At 32.3% G+C, this 12,679-nt stretch overlaps 1 protein-coding gene across 1 annotated transcript; it reads left to right on the top strand.

The window, feature by feature from the left end:
• The first annotated feature begins 7,859 nt into the window (after positions 1-7,859).
• Positions 7,860-12,045, top strand: LOC114741971 (cationic amino acid transporter 7, chloroplastic-like). The gene is made up of 6 exons (XM_028930216.1): positions 7,860-8,257; positions 8,382-8,601; positions 8,771-9,119; positions 9,531-9,764; position 10,655; positions 11,270-12,045. Exons 1-6 carry the CDS (start codon positions 7,876-7,878, stop codon positions 11,836-11,838), a joined length of 1,755 nt encoding a protein of 584 aa, XP_028786049.1. The 5' UTR covers positions 7,860-7,875; the 3' UTR covers positions 11,839-12,045.
• Positions 12,046-12,679: the final 634 nt, after the last annotated feature.

Raw genomic sequence — 12,679 nt, 5'->3', positions numbered from 1 at the left:
CTATTATGTTAGTTAAGTAGTTAAGCTAGTTTTACGGTTTAGAGTACTGAATACACTGTAAATAATATTTTTTTGACCTGAGTACATTATAAATAATATTAAAATATACTAGAAAAATAACATTAAGGTGTTTGATTGACAAGAAAATAACATCAAGGTATTGATTGCAACGTAAATAAGAGTCAAATATTATATGCATTAGAAAAATAATATCAGGATGTTAAATGCTACTTTATCTTAATTATTAATTATTGTGCACACTCTTATTATATTACAAAAAAAAAAAGAAACCTTCCATCGTTTATGGTTGTCCGTATACAATGAGGAAGATAAAGATCAACCATCTTTAATTGTTTTGGATAGCTGGCAAAAAAAAAAAAAGTTTTGGATAGCTTAAAATGGGAACAAGGAGTGTGTGTGAATAGTAGAGTAGCGTATGGATTAGATGAGAGGTTCGGCATGAGAATGGGAACCCATTCCCCTGACAATTTTGACCTTTCTCGGTTTTATCCGCTCTGCATATATAAAATATTATTTCTATTAAAATTAATTAACTAATTTAAGTAGATTAAAAAAATTTATTAAATTTATTATTTATAATAAATATGAGCTGATTTTTTTAAAATATCTTTGCTAATTATCATATTAGTTAGAAGTACCAATTAATTGAATATTTAACATGTACAATTACTATAAGAGTTGTTTTAGAAAAATAGATAAATATGAGAAACAAAGTGAATTTAGATTTTATATTTATAAGCAAATTGAAAGTCAAACTAACTCTTATATCAATAACAAGAGGTAGTATAATATTATATAATATGATTTTATATAGGTATGTTATCTTCCATGGAGTGCTTGGGTGAAAATAAAACTATAATTTTGAAAGTGATTTTAACGATATATAAAGTGTGTAAAAAAATTTTTATCTTGATTTATGTAAAAATACTTTTTAAAAGTGTTTTGGCTTATCCAAACACCTGTAAGTAGTACTCCTCCAGTTCTAAATATAAAATATATTTTGTAATGTAATTTACACTATAAAATGAGTTTTATATTTAAATCCAAAAAAGAGTAATATATAAAGTATGTAAAAATATTTTTAATCACGATTTATGTAAAAATACTTTTTAAAAGTGTTTTGGCTTATTCAAACACCTCTAAGTAATCCTCCTCCAATTCTAAAATTTACACTAGAAAATAACTTTTATATTTAAATTTAAAAAAGAGTAATATTTTCTTTTTAATCCAGCAACATTAGTTTTGGGAGGGTAGAAGATTCTAAAATCATTATTTAATTTATCCAAACATTGATGTTATTTTTATTTGAAATAAAACAATTATTAATTTAAAATTAATTGTGACATAAATATCAAGTGAGTGCCGTAATTCTTATAATTCGGGACTATGGATGAACCGAGGGAGCTAAGTATGGGGCAAAGCGAAGAAGGTTAGATCACTAAATTGCTAGAAAAAGTTAATAATTTTACTAAATTGCTGCTTCCGATCCTATACAAAAGTTACACTCACGCATTTTTTTTATAAATTACAGTAATTAGCAAAAGTGGAAATTAGATAGTTATGTTAAAAAAATGATTTAAGAGATCGCCTGCCGATTAATAAAAAAAATGTTATTATAATTTCAGAGAAATAAAGAAGTTCACATAAAGTTCGAAGATGCGTATCAGCTTAAAAAACGAACACGAAAATGCTTGAAACGGTTAAGGATGTCAGATAGCGAGAGGAAGAGGCGAGATGCATGCCACGTGTCATAAAAGCGCATCGAGTTTAAAGCCAGGAAAAGTCAATAACGTAACGTTTCCCAGTTCTCGCTATCCCTTCCATCCCCTTCCTAGTCACCCACATTCATTCACCTGCTGCCCGTGACCCAAACCCCAAAATAAAAATAATACCATTCTATTCATACTCCTCCGGTCCTAATTATAAGACCCAATTAACTTATTTGAGGAGATTAAGGAAGTAAGTTAAGTTGGTTATTTATAATAAATAAGTGTTGTCATTCCTAAAATATCCTTGCTAATTAAGTATATTGGCTAAAACTATCATTATTAGAAGGATTATCTTGGAAAAAATGCATAAATATAAGAGACAAAATGGATTGGGTCTTATAATTAGGACCAAATAAAAAGTCAAATTGGGTCTTATAATAAGGACCGGAGGAGTATATATATATATATATACACTCTTCCGTTTAAATATAAAATATATTTAAGTAATTTAATTATATTAAAAAATTAAATAAGTTAGTTAATTATAAAAATATAATATTTTTTTTCTAAAATATTATAATCATCTTTCTTAATATCATCTTCCCTCTTGTGCTTGATTATGGTTGACGGAGTATTCATAGGGGTAATTTAGGAAAAAACTGGTAAATATGGAAAATAGATCTTATATTTAGAATTAAAATTAACTCAACAATTAGGTCTTATATTAAGAACCAGAGGATTATATAAGTAAAAAATATACAATACATTTTTCTTTATTACTATTGAGTACAATAAAAAATATGTCAGAAAAAATATACAATACATTTTTTTCAACAGCCAAAAAAAGAACAAGAATGAAGAAATTTATCAATTTAATGTACTCCTCTGGTTCTTAATATAAAATCTAATTATTGAGTTGATTTTAGTCTTAAATATAAGACTTATTTCTCATATTTATGAATTTTTTCTAAATTATCCTTATGGATCTCTCTCAACCATAATCAAGTATAAGAGAGAAAGATGATTATAGTGTTTTAAGAAAAACATGTCATATTTTTTTTAATCAACTAATTTACTTAACTTCTTTAATCTAATCAAAATAATTAAATAGGTCTTATATTAAAAAACAGAGGAGTATTTTTTATATGTAAAAATGAGATCTAGGTGACTTATATATATATATATATATATATATATATATATATATCTCCAAGAGCACAGTGGTGCTCGTATAATCAACTTTTTTCATATCAAAATTAATAAATTAATTTTTTTTTTATCTTTAGCCTTTTGAGTAAAGTTTTGCTTTAATCGCTTCATAAAATATTTTTTACTTTTCTAACTCTGATATTATTAGTCTCAAATAATTTTTGTGTGTGTCAGTTATTGTTATTTTAATGTTTGGATTTTTTTTTTAAAATGACAACAGTGTTGGTGCCATAAGGCTGAAGGTGGACTTTTACTTAAATGAAAAATAAATATAACTAATATCCAAAACACAGAAGAGAAAGATAGTGCTTGAAAACTGAAGACCATTTTGAAGGTAGTAAAATGATCATTAATCAAAACAAGAAGTAGATTGCCAGATTTCAAATGCGTGTATCTTCATTTTTCTCCAGTAGTCCATTGTTATGCGAGTGATTTCACTCCTTTTTAATCTCTTATTAATTATGTGTATATTAGAACTGCTATTTGATAAAAATCTTTCAACATGTGTAACTATTATAAGGACTACTTTAAAAAAATATGGATAAATATGATAAACAAAACAAATTAAGACTTTATTTTTAAAATTAAATGGAATATTCAACAAGCTTTTATATTAACAAGCCGAGATAATATTTATACATGCACTTGAACTATGATAAACTCAAATAAAATACTCCTCCGGTCTTTAATATAGGACCCAATTCTTGAGTTGGTTTTGGTCCTAAATATAAGACCCATTTCTCATATTTATCAATTTTCTCTAAATTACCCCTATAGACACTCCCTCAACTATAATCAAATAGAAGAAGGAGATGAGGTATTAAAAAAGATGATTATGGTGTTTTAGGAAAAATGTGTCACTTTTTTTATAATTAACTAACTTACCTAACTTCCTTAATCTAATCAAATTAGTTAAATGGGTCTTATATTAAGGACCGGAGGAGTAATATGAGATTCTTCCTTCCACACACATTCAAAGGACTTATTAGGGCAAGTTGTCATGAAGTTTTAAGTAAAAAATATAATTATTAAAAAGTCTGAGTGACAATAGATGAGTCTGCAATAATGAATTTAAAAATAACAAATAATAGCTGCTTAGTTATTTTTGAGACTTACTCATCTGGCTCTATTTATAGGGCAGAAAGAGAAAACATTTTTTGGTCTTATTTATAGGGTACTAAAAGAAATTTTTTATATGAATGTATAATTTTACCTTTCATTTATTACTGTGTTGACTTTATTTACATGGGGTATAATATATATTAAATAGAGATAAAGTTAGAAAGTTATTGAATTTTAAATAAGAATTAATGAAGGTTAAGATTTTTCTTAATCTGCGTAAAATATGTTAAAAATGACTTATAAATAAAACAAAAAAATATGAGCAATTTTTTTTTTGAGCGTGATTATAATTTTCCCAACTTATTTATAGAAGGATGCATGGGAATTGAGAGGGGGAGGGAGGCACATGGCCTGCGATTCGATCTCTGAGACCGATGCAATTAGGTGCGCACAATGTGCGTTTTCGTTTGTTTGTTTGTTTCAAAACCTAACGCTCTCCCTCCTTTAATTTCCTTCTTTCCTTCCTTCCTTCCCACGCTTCCCTTTTTTTTAAAAAAATATTAATTTTATATATAAGGTTCACATGTCATCTTAATATTCGTTATTTATTTTCTCTCATGTTTTTTTATATAGTTATATTCAGCTTTGTATGTATAGAAAGACGCACCGCTTATTCAATTTTTTTGTCCCCGTTGTCTTTTATTATTAGCGTCTTCTTCTTCCTCGTATTGGGCCCAGGTGCGATCATTATTAATAAAAATTCTCATATCTGAGAGTACTAACAAAGGATTAATTAGGATGTACTATGAGCTTATGATGAATAATAATCAAGTTAATTATATAGAATGAACAGGATCTTAGTCAAGTTATATACCAAACTAAACATACCATCATAACATTAGCTTTAGTTATTTTGTATATTTATTTTAATCCTAAACATAAAGATATACTCATCAACTCAACTTTAGGCTTGATTATTATAAATATAATAAAGCCGCATTATTCCTAGTCTCCCATGTTAAATTTTCTCCTTTGGCAAAAAAATTAAATTTTTTCCTATAATCTGCTCATTAAATTTTCATCATGAAATGATAGGTTTATTTTTGAAAAAATCACCAATTCTTTATATATTAATTATAAGTAACCAAATTTACGTTCTTTTTGAAGATTTTTTTTAAATTAATTAAAAAAAATCTTATATTTAATACTGCCTAAGAAGAGCTAAATATAATATTTTAGATCACTTTGTTTCTCTCTCTTTTTTTCTCCCTTCAAAATATCCTTATTAATTGTAAGGATTGCCTATCAAAGAATAATTCCAATCATCTAATACATAGCTCAGAAAGACCAATAGATATTTATGAAAAATAACTAATTTAACTAATTTTCTTAACCTTTCTAAATTAGCTATCCAAATCTTATATTACTTCTGATCCTAATTATAAGACCCAGTTGACCAATTTGGAGAAATTACGAAACTTAGTTAAATTAGTTATTTGTAATGAATAGATGTTGTTTTCCTATAATATCCTTATGAATCAAGTTTGTTATCTAGAACTATCGTTATTAAAGGACTATCTTGAAAAAAATGGATAAATATGAGAGACAAAGTAGATTAGAGTCTTATATTTAGGACAAAAATAAAAGTCAAACAAGGTCTTATATTAAATACTGGAGGTAGTATTAAGTACTGAAATTAGTATTAGGTGGAGTGAAGGGCAAGTGGGAGTGACATTATATACTCTTCTGGTCCTATTTATAGGGCAAAGAAAGAAGGTGTTCTTTAGTATTATTTATAAGGTATTGAAAGAAATTTTTTTGTATGAATGTACAATTTTACACTTCATTTATTATTGTATTGACTTTGTTTATACGAGGTATAATGTATATCAAATAAGGATAAAGTTGGAAAGTTGTTGAATTTTGAATGAGATTTAATAAAGTTTAAAGTTTTTCTTGATCTGTGTGAAACATGTTAGAAGTGATTTATAAATAGAACCAGAGGAATAGTTAGTATACAGTATGGTCAAGTCTGACAATTATCATTGGAACTATATTACTCCTCCAGTCCTAAATATAAGATTCTTATACTAGTATATACAAAGATTTTATATTTAGGACTAGAGAAGTATTTGAGATATAATTAATTGCCTCAATACATTCTATGCCTAATTTCACAGAGTAAATCATAAAACTCCGACATGGTAATTTTTATAGCCTTGGTATTTAGGCTGAGCCCCTTTGAATCTATGAGTACTCATTACTGGTCAGATCTTATATAATTGATTTTAAACTTAAGTCAAGGAAATTATGTTAAACAGATATATAAAATTCATAACAAATCATATTATTTATAAAATTTTAATTTATCAATATATAAATAAATACCTATAAATTAAGTTAATTAATAAATATGTGAAAAAAATAAGACCTCATCTAAATCATATCAAATTATTATTAATTGATGACAAGAGTATTTCGACTCAATGGCACTTCACCGGGGCCTTATAATCCAATGAAATTTTAAAATTTAAGCACCTATTTCAATTTATTTATTTATTTTGGCCAAAATTTCAATTTATTGATTTCATTCCATTTTTCTCATCAAAATTTACGCGTTACATTTTCACATGGAAATACCTAATTTCTCCCTTGTAGTTTGTACATCCGCGTCTCTGCGCAAGGTTCCACGTGCCACCGTTTTGTTTATTCAGCCGCTATGGAATTCTCAACCTTTTTCTGAAAATTAAAAAGTCTTTGTAATAAATGTTCTCTTCCCTTTCGTGTATTCCTGGGCATGTTATATGCTTTGAGAATCGTGGTATTTAGAGTTTTACTTAAAAATAGAAAACAATAAAGGGTATAAGAAAACACTTTTCCTTTGCGTTCACGTATACAAAATTATAAATCTTAATTAATTCACCAGTGTTTTACGAAATCATCTCATTGCACTTTCATTTAATATTTAATATTTGATTTGACAGTAAAAAGGTAAAATTTGATCGAAACAATGTGCATCATGTGATCATCCTAAGCAAGTTTAAGACTTTAAGTGGTGAGAATTAATTCAAACCCTCTGGAAAAGTGTTATTTCTTTTCATCCTATATTTTCACTAATTTTTATAAAGTATTTTATGTTTTTTTTGCCAATGTAGAAAGTATTTTAGATTGAAGACTAATAAAAAACTTATAAGGTGTCATGTATTAAGAAATGAATAGAGTAATTTATAAAAATAAAATAAAATAGAATTCAACAGAAAAAATTTATGAAAATTTATTATTTAGAAATTCTATTAATTTTAAAGACTGATATGTTTTTATGCATAAAATGTATATTAATACTACCTCCAGTTCTAATTATAAGAGCAAGTTGACTAATTTGAGAAAATTAAGTAAAAAAGTTAAGTTGGTTATTTGTAATAAATAGGTGTCGTCTTTCTTAAAATATCCTTATTAATTAAGTATGTTGGCTAAAACTATAACTATTAAAAGGATTATCTTGAAAAAAATTGAGTAAATATGAGAGTCAAAATGGATTGAGATATTATATTTAGGACCAATATAAAAGTCAAATAAAGTCTTATATTAAGGATCGAAGGTAATATTTTAGTAATTGATACTCAGAAAGCACTAGGTCAATGAATAAAATTTACAAGCACGGATTTTGGCCGATATATAAAAAATAAAGTAAAATAAAATAATTAACAAGAGACTATCGGAAGAGTATATTAGAAATATTTATTTATTTATTTTTGTATTATGCGCAGCCTTTATAACTGGAGTTAGAGGCTGCCCATCCTCAGCAATCAGCATCATCCTCAGCGTCGTCTTCTTCTTCCTCCATAACCAACGCAGAAAGCGACCGAGGGGCGTAATGGCGAGCCACGGCTCATCATTCTCCAGCTTCCTAGCCTACCTCCAAGCCCTCTCTCACACTCCGACTCGGCTCGCTCGACGAGCTCTTTCCCTCTCTACTTCTTACGAAGAGATGAGTTGTGTACGAGCTCGCTCCGGCTCTGACATGCGCAAGACCCTCCGGTGGTATGACTTGGTCGGCCTTGGAATCGGTGGCATGGTCGGTGCCGGAGTGTTCGTCACCACCGGCCGCGCCAGCCGTCTTTATGCCGGACCCGCCGTTGTTCTCTCTTACGCCATTGCCGGCCTCTGTTCCCTCCTCTCCGCTTTCTGCTACACTGAGTTCGCCGTTGATATGCCTGTTGCCGGAGGCGCCTTCAGCTACCTCCGCGTCACCTTTGGTTCGTTCATCAGTCATTATCACCGTTACCTTAACGCTCATAAGCTCTTGAATAGTCAATCCTTGTGATGATAATAAGATATGATCCTCTGATTTTAAAAATTTCCGTTCGTTTATTCCGACAGGCGAGTTCGCTGCATTTATTACCGGTGCGAACCTCGTGATGGACTATGTGCTGTCAAATGCCGCTGTTTCCCGAGGATTAACAGCCTATTTCGGCACAGCGATCGGCGTCTCCACCGCGAAATGGAGGTTCACGGTTCACTCCCTTCCGGAAGGCTTCAACGAGATCGACATCGTCGCGGTGGCCGTCGTTTTACTCATCACCCTCATTATCTGCTACAGGTATAGAATTCCTATCGCCAAAATATCACGTATTAACAACGCAATAAATACAGTACATAAGTATACAATTATAGCACAATGAAGCTCCTAGGCCTCATCATCATCTTCCTATAAGAGTTTGATTGATTGATTTGATTCGATTTTGATTTTGTGATGATTGGTTGTTCAGCACGAGGGAGAGTTCAGTAGTGAACATGGTGTTGACGGCGCTGCACATTCTGTTCATAGCATTTGTGATCCTAATGGGCTTTTGGAGAGGAAGCTGGAAGAACTTTACGGAGCCGGCTAACCCGGAAAATCCACCCGGGTTTTTGCCGCACGGAGCTTCGGGCGTGTTCCAGGGGGCAGCCATGGTTTACCTGAGCTACATAGGATACGACGCCGTTTCGACTATGGCCGAAGAAGTCCAGAACCCCGTCAAAGATATCCCCATCGGCGTATCAGGATCGGTCGTCATCGTCACCATTCTCTACTGTTTAATGGCCGCTTCAATGTCCAAACTCCTTCCTTACGATATGGTAATTATTATCACTAATTTTTAGAATAAATTATTATTTCGTATACATCCCCAGCTTTTATTATTTTTTGCCTTAAAATTTATACTACTCACACATTAATATTCGAACTCTTTATATTCACCCTTCAGTAAAATTTTGAAGAAATGTATTTCGTACTTGAAATATTTGTACTTGCTTGACAAATAAAAAATAATTTGTACTTTCAGTATTCGGTTATGGAATATAATAATCTTGCCTTTATCAGGTTTAGTTCTTTGAAAATAAAAAAGCCAATTAAGCTATTTGTTAGTTTTACTTTTGTCCTACTTTTAAGCGAGTCAAGTCGAGTTTTTCAGAATCACATCTGCTTTTTAAAATATATTTCATGGATGATCCGAATCACAATCTGGTCTGATCCGGATCCGAACGCAGATCGATCCAGAAGCGCCGTTTTCGGCGGCGTTCAGTGGGAAATCGGACGGATGGGGATGGGTTTCGAAGGTGATAGGTCTGGGAGCGAGCTTCGGGATCTTGACGTCGTTGCTGGTGGCGATGCTGGGCCAGGCTCGGTACATGTGCGTGATCGGACGGTCCAACGTGGTCCCTCCATGGTTCGCCAGGGTCCACCCGAAGACCTCAACGCCTGTCAACGCTTCCGCTTTTCTTGTACGTTGCCCACAAGTTACCTATACCCACTATTAAATGTTTGATCGGTTGAGGAGTTTTCAAATACTACTCTATGCTTATGGGTTCCCTTTATGATAAATCGTGCTTAGAACCAGCTTTGTGCTTCGCGATTGCGCTTAGTGGCCAATTTGGCCATTGATGTTTGCAGATGGTTCTTGATATTGTGATCAAGTGGGACCCACTTTGGACGATCTTTCTCATTGTGCGTGATCAAGTGAAGTTGTTTGGTTTTGAGTTTGTTGGTAGTGATAAGACCAAGGTTTTGTCATTAAATGTCAACAGATATTATATATCATGGTTCCTCCTGTCGAAATTGATAATGATGCTGATACTTATCCCTTTTTTGTGGGTATTTTTTCATTTCATGTCAGCAGCCTTTATGTGATTTCTGATGGTTGTTCTAAAGAGTTAGAATTAAGAATCTCATGGTAGAGGCGAGAGATTAAGCTGGTCTTACAAAACTCCACGTCTATCAGACATTTAACCGCATAGGTTGCCCCCTCAAATTAAATAATTGATACATTATATTGCTGTATTACATTTATTTCCTTCTTCAAGAGTGTGTAGTCTTCGGCATAATCTTCACGTAAGTGCACAGAATTGATACTTGTTCAATATGAACATGAATGCAACTTACTCTCACGTATGAATTTACCCTTTTGCCCTTTTTAGGGGAGGCGGGGCTGGGAGTATTTTTAATCACCTGTGCTTCTAATTAAACATTGTATTCAGAGTCTGTTAAATGCTGGTGCCTCTTGCTAGTGCTTATCTCATATGGATGGATATCACATGCCAATACTCTGTGGGATGGTCCTCCTCACAGTACTTATTATGGAAAACATAATTTCCATAATACGATATTCAGCAAGGGTGTGTTAATTACAGAAGGATGCCCAACAGTCTTTACAGCCTCGTTTTGTTAAAAAGTCTGATTGTGAACACCTAACAAAAACACTTTTCAGTGTTGTTTTCTTCTGGATATAGATGCAAGGACGGTGACAACTAGATTAAATGTATAGCTGCGTAGCTTGGAAAGACTAAGCTCTAATCTATAATAATAATGGTTTATAGGTGGAAAAGTGGTCTGCCGAATATGTCACCCTACTTTAAAATCCGTTTAGATGAACAATAAAGAATCTCACATGCGGGGAATTAGTGGTTTGTATTGGTTCTACCGCCACTTTTGTGCGAGTTAAATATTCCTCTTGATCGGAATTTGGAACTACTGACTGATGATGCTGATGACCTTATAGCTCCTCTTCATCTAGCTGCTACTAAATTAAAGTTGGCCTCGAATGATGTGTTTTTGTCATGATCTTTATGCTCTTTGCACATTTTTGACTTCCCGCATACCTCTTTGCTAGAAATTCCTTTTCCTCTTCTTTTCTCTCCCTAGGCCATTGAATGGTATAGTTTGAATTACATAACTGAGCATTCAGGAGTCACAGATTTTCTCATATATTCGCACATAATCTGCTTTTCAGGGATCTTAACAGCTGCGATTGCCCTTTTCACTGATCTCAATGTCCTTCTGAACTTGGTGTCCATTGGAACACTCTTCGTTTTTTACATGGTGGCAAATGCTGTGATCTATAGACGATATGTGGTTTCTGGCACAACAAATCCATGGCCTACATTGTCCTTCCTCTGTTCATTGTCCTTCACTTCTCTCATGTTCACCCTCATTTGGAAATTTGTACCATCTGGGAGGGCCAAATTAGGATTGCTCATTGCTTGTGGTGTGATTACCATTGCAATATTGAACATTTTCTACTGCATGGTCCCCCAAGCACGCAAGCCTGAATTCTGGGGTGTACCACTCATGCCATGGATTCCCTCTGTCTCCATATTTCTGAATGTGTTCCTGCTAGGCTCTCTCGACCGGCCGTCCTATGTTCGGTTCGGATACTTCTCGGCTTTTGCAGTGCTTGTCTATGTCTTATACAGTGTCCATGCTAGCTTTGATGCTGAAGGAGACGGTTCTCTCATTCAAAAGAGTGGTGAGACTCATGTGGAATCCAAAGAAATGGAGGACCAGATTTTCAAAGTGTAGGTGAATACTGGCAAAAAAAAACTAGACAAGTGTAGGTAATAAGTTAATGTCGTTAAGTACACATTATCATTTGAGCTTTGACAAATACATGTTCTGTCAATTTAGCTTTTAGAAAGTAATTATCACAATTTGACTCCAAAAGCTTGTAATGATGATAATTATCTTCTAATGACTAAATTGATAAAACATTTGCTGCTTTCTTCTAAAGATTCGAATGGTATAGTTTAGTCTTTTTATTTATCCCTTTGTTTATCCAAGTCAGGAATCTCAAGGTGACTTCAGCTTTATCAATGGTTGATGGTCACTTACTTAGACTTAAATGGGTGATGAGAGATATGGAATACATAGGCTGCAACCTTTTCCAGAAGTGGCGAATTGTATAGTTTAAAGGCGGCTTAGGCTGTGACATGGCTTTTGTAAATTCTTGGCTAATATATCCCAAAGAACAAAAAATAATTCTTATATATACTTTTTTGACTTGTGATTTCAAACAGTCTAAGATGAAAGAAACCATGCGTGTGTGAAAGTGACAAGGATATATATTGTGCCTAATAAAGCCAGTGGAGCACAAATCTTTTAGGGCTGATTCTTTTTTTCTTTTTTTTCCTATATGAGGTTGTGATGCTATATATTGACTCTGTGAGAAGCTTTTTGTGTGATTATGAAGTAAGCTGTGAGCATGATTAGACGGATATGAATGGCATCTAACTCATCTTAGAATTTGGAATTATCTCTTTTGTTCAAAGTGTGTGACTGTTTATGGATCTACTGATAGTGAGGCCACCAGGCCAACTGTTGTTCTCAGTGGGGATGATGTCATTCTCCAAATAAAAATAAGAAC

This window comes from Neltuma alba, unplaced genomic scaffold (genome assembly GCF_004799145.2).
Source record: "Neltuma alba isolate B1F8T4 unplaced genomic scaffold, ASM479914v2 tig00003589_pilon, whole genome shotgun sequence".
In the NCBI taxonomy this organism is placed as follows: Eukaryota; Viridiplantae; Streptophyta; class Magnoliopsida; order Fabales; family Fabaceae; genus Neltuma; species Neltuma alba.
This window is presented reverse-complemented; position numbering and strand designations above follow the sequence as displayed.

Excerpts from the sequence above, each read along its gene's own strand:
- LOC114741971 (XM_028930216.1), top strand. The coding sequence starts at position 7,876 with ATGGCGAGCCACGGCTCATCATTCTCCAGCTTCCTAGCCTACCTCCAA. Across the intron at positions 8,258-8,381 it reads CTACCTCCGCGTCACCTTTG|GCGAGTTCGCTGCATTTATT; the intron begins GTTCGTTCATCA and ends TTATTCCGACAG. Across the intron at positions 9,120-9,530 it reads AACTCCTTCCTTACGATATG|ATCGATCCAGAAGCGCCGTT; the intron begins GTAATTATTATC and ends ATCCGAACGCAG.